This window comes from Denticeps clupeoides, chromosome 19 (genome assembly GCF_900700375.1).
Source record: "Denticeps clupeoides chromosome 19, fDenClu1.1, whole genome shotgun sequence".
Lineage (NCBI taxonomy): Eukaryota > Metazoa > Chordata > Actinopteri > Clupeiformes > Denticipitidae > Denticeps > Denticeps clupeoides.
In genome coordinates this window covers 4,383,817-4,395,156 of record NC_041725.1, presented here as the reverse complement: position 1 = coordinate 4,395,156, position 11,340 = coordinate 4,383,817, and the positions used below count along the sequence as shown (strand labels likewise).

The following is an 11,340-nucleotide window of genomic DNA, read 5'->3' as shown; positions in this document are numbered from 1 at the left end:
ACTCAGGAGTGATTCTTCATTGAGGAAGCCTGTTAGCATATAATTAACTTTTGCCACGTCCCCGTGGATAGATTAAGACCAAAAAAAAAAGAATACATACGAAAAGCAATTTGCTGTTAATTATGCAGAAGGCAAAGGGAGTTCTTTGGTTTATGGTGCCGCGGAGTAATCAGAACACATTTCAGAATCAATTAAGTACACATGAGTCTTGATCCCTGTGGATAAAAGGGAGCAGTGAGTTCGAGGGGAGATGGAAGGTTGAGTAGACGAGGCCCAACTCCATCACCTCTCACCTCGAGGTAAAAAAAGGAAGAAACGGGGAAATAAATTGGAGGAGGTGGGGAGCGGTGCAAAATGTCATAGTTGGACGCTTCTTTTCCCCCCCTCACAGCTCTCATATCTGTCCTCGCGATAAGGGGACTTCTCCTGTCCCCCGGACTATTTATCTTCTCCCCCGGCCCCCTCTCCTTCTCCTTCTCGAGGTGATCCGCTCATTAATTGCCTATTTGCCTGCATGGCTGTATCTTCTGGTCCCACTCAGGCTTGTGTCAGCCGGTAATTACAGCAGGCCAGCAATAGCGGATGACAGCGGGTGGCCGTGCTTCTGAAGCCTACAGTCTGTAACAGCCTCTCAGCGGCCCGCCCGGAAAAAACAGCCGCGCTGACTCCCCGCCCTCCCCCATCCAGCCCCCTGACCGCCCCCCCCAGGCACTCGCTGTTGTGACAGTGATGTGACAGAGTGACAGCCCTGTGAAAGGGGTCAAGCCTAAAAGTGACTCCCAGTGCGAGGCATATCACTTGACGCAAGTCCATCAATGCCAAAAGCCTAAGTTACGGATCGGGACAGATCTGAAAGTGCTTCTCATTTTTAACCCCATCAGATTACATGCATGTTGGCTTTATGTGACCCTAATTAGTGGTTTGCATTAAATTATGAAATACACAGCATAACATAACCTGAGTACTTGAAAACAGTACATTGCTACTTCATGAGCTTCATAGCTGCTAAGTGCATGTACGTGTTATGGGTGTTCATTTGGGTAAAATTGTGCATTGCCAGCCTTAATACAGCTGTTACTTTCAATTTTTTGAGTTCTATAAACCTGGGGCTCCCTCACCTGTTTTTGTCTGAGCCTCCATTTAAAGTCTGAATGCATGATGGGAAATAGTATTGTGAGGATTGTCATTCTAACCCACATTTTACGAAAATTGTACAAAAAAACTGTAATGGTGTTTGTTTTATGCGACCTAAAAATTTACTTCCTGATGAGCTAAAATAATTTTAAGTGATAAATTGAAGTGATTGTGATACACAGCAGCACAGCACGCGGTGACACAACAAAACGTGTCCTCTGCTTTTAACCATCACCCTTACCATCGCCCGGGGAGCAGTGTGTGGGGACGGTGCTTTGCTCAATGGCACCACAGTGGCACCTTGGCGGATCAGCATTCAAACCTGCAACCTTCTGATTATGGGGCCACTTCCTTAACCGCTAGGCCTCCACTTCCCTGCATTTAGCATTGTTTATACTTGATTATTGATTGTTCAGCTCCTTAGAACGGTTAATTCTCACCACCACTGTAAAATTGATAAAATGATCAATGATTACAAATCATTTGGATGCCCACGAAAGACACGAAACGAAACATTGGCACCAACACCAAGACTGTCTACTGAAGTTATCACTTTTGACTTCAAAGAATCTGGGCAGCAATGTCAGAGGTCACATCTCATTTGAAAAGCAACATTTAGAATTTGTGACCGGTCACAGGATCGCAGCATGGGTTGGTAATTCCTCTCCACATCGTGTCACCCGAATGCCCCCAGACACGGTGGCAGCGTTTATAAATGGAAGAGGAACAGAGCGGCATTGCTTGAATAATACATGCTTTCCACCCGAGAAAAAAAAATTCCAGTGCGGTCGGCCCAGTGATGCGTCGAGCAAATTGCCTCGTGCTCACCTGCGGAGACGAGGAAGACGCCAGACAGGGTCATGCGAAGGTCAAGGGTAATTTTGCCAGGTGGCGAGGGGGGACACTCCTCCAGAGTGTGAAACTTTAGCCGTTTTTGAGCAGTGGAAGCGAGCGCTGCTGCAGTTTGCTGTCCGCAAGGGAAATACGTTCATTTTCGGGGTTTTTTTCGCACCTCGCCACTCTAAGATCAGCTTACTAAACCCCTCTGCGAACTTTAGCCATTACAAGATAAATGTGGAGACTGACCCCAGAGCACCACCAAAGGGAAGTACAATTCAGCTTCCTGATTTGAAGTGGCTCTGTCACTCTCCCCTCACACACCCTAGATCTCACACCCCGGAATCACACTCACAACTTGCAAAAATAAACCAAATTAGAAGGAATGTGAGGGCAGCCGCTAACAGGGGTTGTCTTCTCGGAAGTAGATATATCACAATTCTCTCTTTCACTCGCTGTGTGTCCCACGTCGTCTGTTAGTGATTGGTCCAAATGTGTGTGTGCCGATTGGTCGAGCGCATGTGCCGATGCTGACGAGGCCCCTGATATCGTTGAAATATTCTACAGCGAGTACACCTCGCTTCCACCACAGCTTCCTGTGCTTTTTCATTGTGCCAAAGTGACATCTACATACCAACTATCACTTCAGTGTTCCATCTGCTGAAGGTCTGTAATTCTGGCAGTAGCCTAGTGGATAACACACCACAAACTTTCAAAGTGTCAAACCCCGCTTACTACCATTGTGTCCCCGAGGAAGATACTTAACCCTGAGTGTCCCCAGGGGGACTGTCCCTGTAACTACTGATTGTGAGTTGCTCTGGATAAGGGCGTCTGGTAAAATGCAGTAAACAAAGATGTCAGGGGGAGCTCCACCAATGGCTAGTTCTTGACGGTAGTCGGTAGAGCGGTTTGGTCTGGATTCTATAACACAAACTTCTCTCTCTCCGTCTTTCAGGATGATTCCTGCCAATCATAAGCTCTTCACGTTGAGTGACCTGGCCTCATCTCGGGACTACGACCTGTGTGTGCTGGCGGTATACGATGACGGCATCACGGCACTGACGGCAACGCGCCTGGTGGGCTGCGTGGCTTTTACTACTGAGCGTGACTACAGGCAGTGCCGTTCGCTACACGACCAGTTCTTGGGCGGGACTATGATCATCGTTATTGGTGGCATTATCGTGGCCTCCGTTCTGGTCTTCATCTTCATCCTTCTAATGAAGTACAAGCTGCACAGCAACCACTACAAGCAGAAGGCTGCCCACGTTAGCAACGTCTGTTTGCAGACCAACGGGGGTCAGGCTGGGGCAGCTGGGACCACCGCGCCCCCAACATCGGCGGCGTCTGCCACACCGGCTGCCAACAAGACGCCTGGCCCCCTGGTAGACAAGCACGAGGGGCCACAGTCCCAGGAAGGGGGCTACGGAGGATCTCTAAAAGGAACAACAGTGGTGGACTTAAACCCGGAGTATGGCAAATCGGTGAAGGACGAGGATTCCTTATCGCAATAACAAAGGTTCATGTCTAGGCCCCCTCGCCCCATATCCCTGATCTGCTTTTATTTATTACATTTCCTTTGTTCTTTTGTGTATCTGTTTCTTTCCTGGCCCAGGGACTCTTCTGTCTTACAACCCGGCAACTCCTGTCCAAGGTACGTCCTGGTTATCTGTTGAGGCCGGTTGCCTGGCAACTGCTGGTCATTGTTTGTCAGATGGAAATCTTTTTGGCGATCCTCTTTTGTGATGAGTTCTCTTTGCTGTTAGCCTCTATCCAAGTGGCTACAGGAAAGCAGCCTTGATGAATGTTCATATCTTTGTATGACCACATGGTTACACGTTGCCCAGTGGAGAAAAATGTTTTCGGAAATCATCTTCAATATGGTTTTCAGGCCTTATAACCTAGTGTCAAGCACAAACTGTATATTGTAATTGTATGTAATATACTGGGAAATGTGTTATTGTACAGCCCACGCAACATATTTGCAAGTGACCATACTTGTTAATTCCATTCAACAGTTACAACATCACCTGCCCTTCATAATTCCGTAATCACTGATTAAATAACATTAAATAACCTTATTAAACACTACAGGACAACTGCCTTCATATTTTTAAATCACTATCACATTCAGGAGTGAAATGTGTAAGGGAACAAAGGGAATCAAAGCTCCCAAAGTGATCTTCTTTTTTTGTGCCTGTGAATAAAGGACTCCAGGGTGGAACACAGCAGATTTTACCAAGACAGAGGCATAAAAGTGGTATAGAAATAAGATCTTCAAGGCTAGAAATATGGCATGACAATCAGTACTCGAGTTAAGGGGGGATGAGGAGCAGTCAAAATCATCCCCCCTGTTCCGGTCCTTGTGCTTTTTTTATCCAAGAATGCACAGGTCTGTTGAGTAAAATACAGTGAGCGAGAGCGCAAATAATGTACGTGCTAACTTTTTATTTAATATACCTCAGATAATGGTATAGCAGATGACTGCAGGGTACAGGCAATATAAGCAATTGCGAAGGGCGCCATCCATCCAGGGGACGCCACAACGAAGGAAGAAAAAGACTAATATGTGTTAATGCATTAAAACCACATGAATTTACCCGCAAAGTAAAGACTATTAAGTAGTAGTAGTTGTAATAATAATAATGACATGTACATTTCCTTTGAGGCCACCACAGCGCACCCTTTCCCTCCCTTTCCACTATGGCAAGCCAACAGGGCCAATATTCGGCATTTGCATTTTAAAAATGCATTTTTATAGGTAATGCTGTAAAAAACGGACAATTGTTTCAAGAAAGCAGCTTAAAAACGCAGTTGGTCTCCCACCATGTGCACTATCATCAGCACAAAATATGTGTGATAAACGATGAAATTCACCATTCCCCCGATTGGTTTTTACAACCCATCTCTGATGACAATATAATGAATTTGATTTTTCGAATGAGGGTGCCTTTTAAAGGAATTAAACAATACTGATAAGATAAACATAAACCTGAGTACCTCTGCTTTATTTCAGTCAATGGTAAAATCCCATAATTAGCACATTAGCACTAAGGGTGTGACAAGATCTTCCACCATAGTCTTGCAATATAGTCAAGTAACAATAATTCCTGTCTGGCATAAAGTTGTTAAAATAACATCACAGGCAGACAGTAGTGAAATGGTAGATGACCCGCCCACTTTTTCAAGTCTCAAACAGGGACAAATATAGCCAGCTGTCACTTAAAAATTCCTGTATCGTTCTCATGTATTGTCTCGTCTTGTGAGCTGAGGTGTGTGTCTCGTCACACCCCTAATTAGCACCCATTATGGCAACATCAAAAAACCTTACACATTTGTATATAAAATGTGTGACATGGATGTTCATGTTCATCATTGGATGTGCGTGGATCTGAATTTGTGAGTGCTCATGTATGTGTGCTTGCACTGTTTGAGCGCCCATATTTATGAGCTTATACTTTTGTATGGGGATTTGTGTTTGAGTTTTGGCATGTGTGTTAATGTTAGAGTGAACATTGCTGAATTTTATACACTTTTCAATGTTTGTGTATATGTAATTATGGGTGTGAGATCATATGATTTTGTTTTTGCGTACATTTTTGGTTCAATACCTGTGCGAGACCCTCAGTGTGATTTTGTGTATTTCTTTGTGTGTTTGAATAGGTGTGTGTGTGTGTGTGTGTGTGTGTGTGTGTGTGATCCAGGGTTTGTGAACCAGATCTATGGCTGCAGCTGCCAAACATCCCATCTGACTAAAGGCTGATGAAAATAAGCAATCATCATAAAAAAAATCATCACCAAAAAAATCACTTCCAAGTCCCCATCGTGCCAGTTTAGCCATTCTGAGGCCAATCCAGCTCAGTTCCCCCCATGCCCCGGGGGCAAAGCTCTCACTAGTACAATCCCTCGCCACATCTGTTAGCTCCAGTGGAACGAATGCAGCCGCTTTGCATCCGTCTGACACTAAATGACAACCGACAGAGACGTTGTCCAAGACAAGCACAGCTGTTCGTAATGCCAAGTTCAAAAGACAGCTTTGTATGGACGGATGCCCCAGGGTCGAGATGCTGCGGGAAAAATACAATAGATAATTCTAAAACAGAGCATGGATTCAACATCCATATGAAATGCAGTACAATTGTTACTAAAACGAATCTCTTACGCTGGTGGTTCCCAACCTTTATCCCAACCTTTAAGCCCACCGTGCCTGTGCCCAAGACAAGCCAGGACACCCAAACCCTAATCCCTTCCCACAACACACATATTAAAGGAATAAAATGATTAACTTCAAGCTGTTATTTGCAAAAAAATAAACAGCAGTTGTAGGTTTTTGTTCTTATTCTCCTTGTTTTACACTGCAGGCTATATAGAGTCTATATTAGAGCTATAATCGTAATTAAAAGTTGGACCCGTCCGGAGCCCGAGCCGACTGTTATGCTGTGTGGTGCATTTAAATAAATTACAGTCACACAGTCAGTTTTTTTACTGCACCATTTTACTACAGCCATGACCCTGCTTTTCAAAACTCCACCTTTCTTTGCTTTAGACTAAGAGGGACAATTTTTTTTATTTTACAACATGTGAAAAATAAACCAATCACCAATTTACCAATCACCAAAACAAATTTACAGGCAGTGAATCATACGGAAAGGATAGGTACTATAGACCAGCTGAGAAGAACTGAGCCTGAATAAAATGATAGAATGATATTGAGTATGAACCGTCCGAACTCGGGCCAAAATATAGAGCTCTAGACTACATAGCATTCAGGATTTAAAAAAAAGAATTTTGATTATCCTTTTGGCCACGTTGCAATTTTACATTCAACGTGTACAAATATAAACCACTGGCTGACAGGACTTAGAGAGGAGGAACAAGTATTATCTTCACATGAGCTGCCATCTTTTCTGGGTGCCATCTGCCTGGGTAGGAAAACAAAGTGTGTTCGTGCTTGTTTTATTTTTGACTACCCTTAAATATCTTATACATCTGGAGCATTTTGTGAGATTTCGCACCTACCCTCAGCGTGAAACAAAGGCAGCCAATCGCAGTGAGGCTTACCCTCTTACAGACATGAATCAGGAACCCATAAGACTGTAGGGGTGATTGATGATTCTAGAGACCCAAAATTTCCAGAATTATCTAACCTTGCCCCTGGTTGCAATAAGAGTGATAAGGAGCATTGTGGTGGAGCATATAGAGGAGAAAATTGCAGATGACTGCTCTGATAGGCAGAGGGGTAGAGTTCGTCCATGCGAGATGGACAGAGGAAGGGGAGCACAGGCACCGATACTGAGAAGGAGACAAACTAATCTTCTGGGCAGCAACAATCACGATGGGAAAAGAACCGAGTCACTGAGTCACAAGAGACGTCACTGGATCAGCACGTAATTACTATTGTTTGCACATGGCAGAAAGTGGGCCGCGACCTCACCCGCTCAGCTGCCAGAAGCGGATCAGAACCAGATTCCCTCCTGACTGCGGCAGGGTGGAAACTGGCTATAAATAGTCTCCTGGATGTGGCTGAGCACAAGAGCTCTGCTGAAGCAGGGAGCAAGTGAGAAAAAAAGTCCAGTGTGCGCACTTTATGTTGTGCTACACACCTAAGATTTGCCAAAGAAATCATTTGAGCCAATTTGTTCTAAAAATGAACAGAAATCAAATGCCACATCATTTTTTTGCCTACAACATTTAACAGATGGCATAACATTTGTGATATCATTGCATATTAGTGGTCTGGCAATTATTTCCACACCAAATACCAAAGGATATATATTTGTTTTCATTAACCTACTTTTGAAAGATTTTTTTTTATTTCTAGACTTTTGTGTGACTGGAAAAGGAATATTTTAAATAGCCTATTTATAAGCTCAAAAGTGCTTAACAATTTGTTCAGTGATGACCATAAACACCATTGGTGTCAGGAATTTACTTGATGTTGCTGTGCTTAATATGATCATAATATCCATAATAATGAGAGAACTACAGAGCATTGGACAACAGTTTGCCTTTTAAATGATTTAAATTATTTCCTCTGTTCCTCTGTTGAGAGCTATTTGTGCGTGTAGAATGATAAGTTAGCGTTAGCTTGATAAGTAGCCAGTCTACATACGCCAAATGTTCAAAAACGACTTATTCAGTTTTATTTCCTTATTTACATTTACAGCATTTATCAGACGCCCTTATCCAGAGCGACTTACAACCAGTAGTTACAGGGACAGTCCCCCCCTGGAGCAACTTAGGGTTAAGTGTCTTGCTCAGGGACACAATGGTAGTAAGCGGGATTCGAACCTGGGTCTTCTGGTTCATAGGCGAGTGTGTTACCCACTAGGCTACTACCACCCTATGACAGCAAATAGGAACGGAAATGGCTTTGGTTGATAGTTACTGTACTGTTCTACTCATGCTAGTCGAAGTATCACTAGCAACCTGCTCAGGCTAATCATGCTCTTAACTAAATGAAGAAAGAGAAAGCTAGATTCATAGATTCCCCCATTGTTCAACTGTGACCTGGAAAATTAACAAGCAGATGGTGGCAGTTCTACATCGCCTCTACGTATGTATTTAAAGTACGTTTCTTTTGCCATAACCTATTAACTAGCATGCAAGCAAGATCAGCAAATAGTGGTGTATTTTGTGACTTGTACCACCACAGGCTCCATTTCTCCATGGCCGCATGCGTGAGAATAAAGTTCTGCCATTTTTCAAGCTTAGAAATTACCGGCCAAAAATTCCTACAGTGTGTTTCGCAAGCGAAACACAGCTTTCAGCTTCAAGCACTTGTTCTATGCGCATTGAAGGAATCTAGGTGGTAGTAGCCTAGTGGTTATGAACCAGAAGACCCAGGTTCAAACCCCACTTACTTCCATTTTGTCCCTGAGCAAGACACTTAAACCTGAGTGTCACTGGGGGGGGGACTGTCCCTGTAACTACTGACTGTAAGTCGATCTGAATATGGTCGTGTGGTAAAGACCGTAAATGTAAATGAATCTGTGCGCATCTGTGAGGTGTGGAGCTCCACAGAAGGCGGAAACACGTGACCTCCACCTTGAGCAAACTTTATCCATGTTTAGGGTTAGATTAGGGTTGTGGCCTCGCAGTGGCAAACTTCAAAACTCGAGAGCCCTGTTATAAGCCTTATTTCATTCAGTTAGCTATGTGTGCCCCTCAATTTTCAGTCATTTTGACAAACTGCTTTCGCAGATGCTTTGAAGTCTTTTCTGGTAAAAAATAATGCCACGACCATTTTGAGACAGAAGAGCTAAGAAATCCCCCCAAAAAATGATAGATAATGATTTGAGAATGCTTTTCTGAGTGTGATGCTGTGCAAATAGGCAGGTGGATTTTGAACGACTCGTCTTTCCATGTAGAACTGCAGGCAGTTGACCCCTGCACCAACAGACAGGGTTTCTCTTCTTTCTTTAAAATAACCATCTAGGGCCGGGCACTAATTAGAATTTAATAGTCATGCACATGGCCTGAAAAATGGGATCAGAACCTTCATGAAATAATCATGTTTTTAACTGGCTCCTGGGTTGAAACTGCAGCAAATTCTGCATGTTCTTGCAGAATATATTTTTATTTAACAGCGTTTAGGAATTATTTCCTCTACACACACAGCATTTTTTGGTTTACACGTGTTCCTTTCTTCCTATTCCTATTATGGTGTATTAAAGTGGGCCTTTTTGATGCATGTTAACAATTAGAAATGTAAAAAGAGAAGCAAGAATGTTGAGCATACGTTTGTCTGAGCAGTCGAATATTGAATTCATCAGACATTTGTCCCCTGTTGTCAGAAGAAGAGTCTGGTGTTGAAGACTCACCCACAGGAGATATGGTTCATGCTCACATATTAATAGACCCACTTATATTAATAGACCTTTTCATTACTTGAACATGTTCGCACATCAGTTTTACTGAGGTGTGTAATTTAGAAAACTTCATATTCATTTCATAATCTTATGCTGCTGCTTGAATGGTGTGATATGAACCCGTTTTATTATTGGCCATGGTGATCTGAGGCAGATTTCAATCTAATCTCTTGCTGACAGGATTTTTATTCTCTTCTTCCTCTAGGCAAACTTTTCAATCTGGGATCAGAAGACTTGCTGCCTGGCTGAACAGGACTGAGGCCAGGTCTCCGCTCATGAGCCAGTGACAGCCAATCGCGGACTCAGTCCTTTATGCAATTTTACCCAGGATCCATGGAATAGAGCTGAACTGTTTTGGAGCTGCCGCTATGGAACATTATTGAGATCCGAGGCCAATTCGAGGAAAATAAGCAACAATAAGCAAGAGCCCAGCACATCAAAAGAAGACAATTATGTGAAATTACTGTGTGATTCACATCTATGGGTTTTGGTTTTGCTTTTGTTTGAATCCATTTTTGTATTTTGAATCCTAGACTAAGCACCAGTCCAGGCGATTTGTTGCTGGTTTCCTCTCTAAGACTCCAGTTTTCCTACGATGGTCACATGCCAGAAGGAATTCATACGGCAGGCCATGAAGCCAACATTGACGGAGAACAATGGGACTGGAAGCATCAGTGCATTTTTAATGTAATGTCAACGTACCAATAATGAAACTCTCATTTGGCAAACTTTCAAGCACTTTACCATCTCCTCGATTCCCCGACTCCCTCGGCTGGCTCTCCTTCAGTCTTGTGGAGAACTGAATATGATACTCTCCCAGATGTGATGAGGGATTTGATACCCCAGTGTGGAGTACCCACACTAATGTAGGCTTTGGCTTTGACTTCAAAGGAATCAACAGACGGCTGTGCAAGAAAAATCGGCCGTTGAAGATTCTGATTGATTGTGGCTGGGTGGTAAAGTGTCTCGACTCGGAAAATATGGACACAAACTTCAACAAGACGAAGAAAAAAACAGCGGTTCAGTGAACATCTCTGGTCCGAGAGCCATCCAGTCGTAAGAAGGAAAGAAAAGAAACACACGCGTTCTTTTTCTCTTCGTTTCTTTTTCTTGCTCCAGTTGACTGTGTACGTAATTGTATGTGAGGTTCATCTCTGGTTTGATACCCATAGTTCCTTTTGAATTATAAGACAACAATAACAGAGCCCGAGATGGAATTTTATGCTTTCATAGGTACAATATGTGGATTTATAAAGAAATAAAATATTTTTCTTCAAGGCCCGCTGCCCTTATGCTTGCTGTTCTTCTCGAAAGTGTGTACTGCAGTTTCTCAAGGTTGCTGGGGCTGCTCCACCTCTTGACTCGCTCCGCCTGGCCCTGGGCACGGGCACAGGGACTATCTGTGCTCAGAAACATCCCTTATTAAACAGGGGAATCCATATTGTCTTGCTTCTCTGGGCTGAAATAATATTATTATGAGTCCAGCGCTTCGGCCCGTCGG

General features: G+C 43.4%; 1 protein-coding gene across 4 annotated transcripts in view; it reads left to right on the top strand.

Moving 5' to 3' along the window:
* The window catches only part of LOC114769590 (leucine-rich repeat and fibronectin type III domain-containing protein 1-like protein), a 109,878-nt gene extending 98,761 nt beyond the window's left edge, over positions 1-11,117 (top strand). For 3 of the 4 annotated variants that reach the window (XR_003743235.1, XR_003743234.1, XR_003743236.1), the window contains 2 exons: positions 2,927-3,622; positions 10,045-11,117. Coding sequence is in view for 1 of the 4 variants with exons in the window: in XM_028962773.1 (XP_028818606.1) it covers positions 2,927-3,482 (556 nt within the window). In the remaining 3 variants the exon portion in view is untranslated. The remainder of the gene's footprint in view (positions 1-2,926; positions 3,623-10,044) is intronic. The other variant, XM_028962773.1, reaches the window with a different exon arrangement.
* Positions 11,118-11,340: the final 223 nt, after the last annotated feature.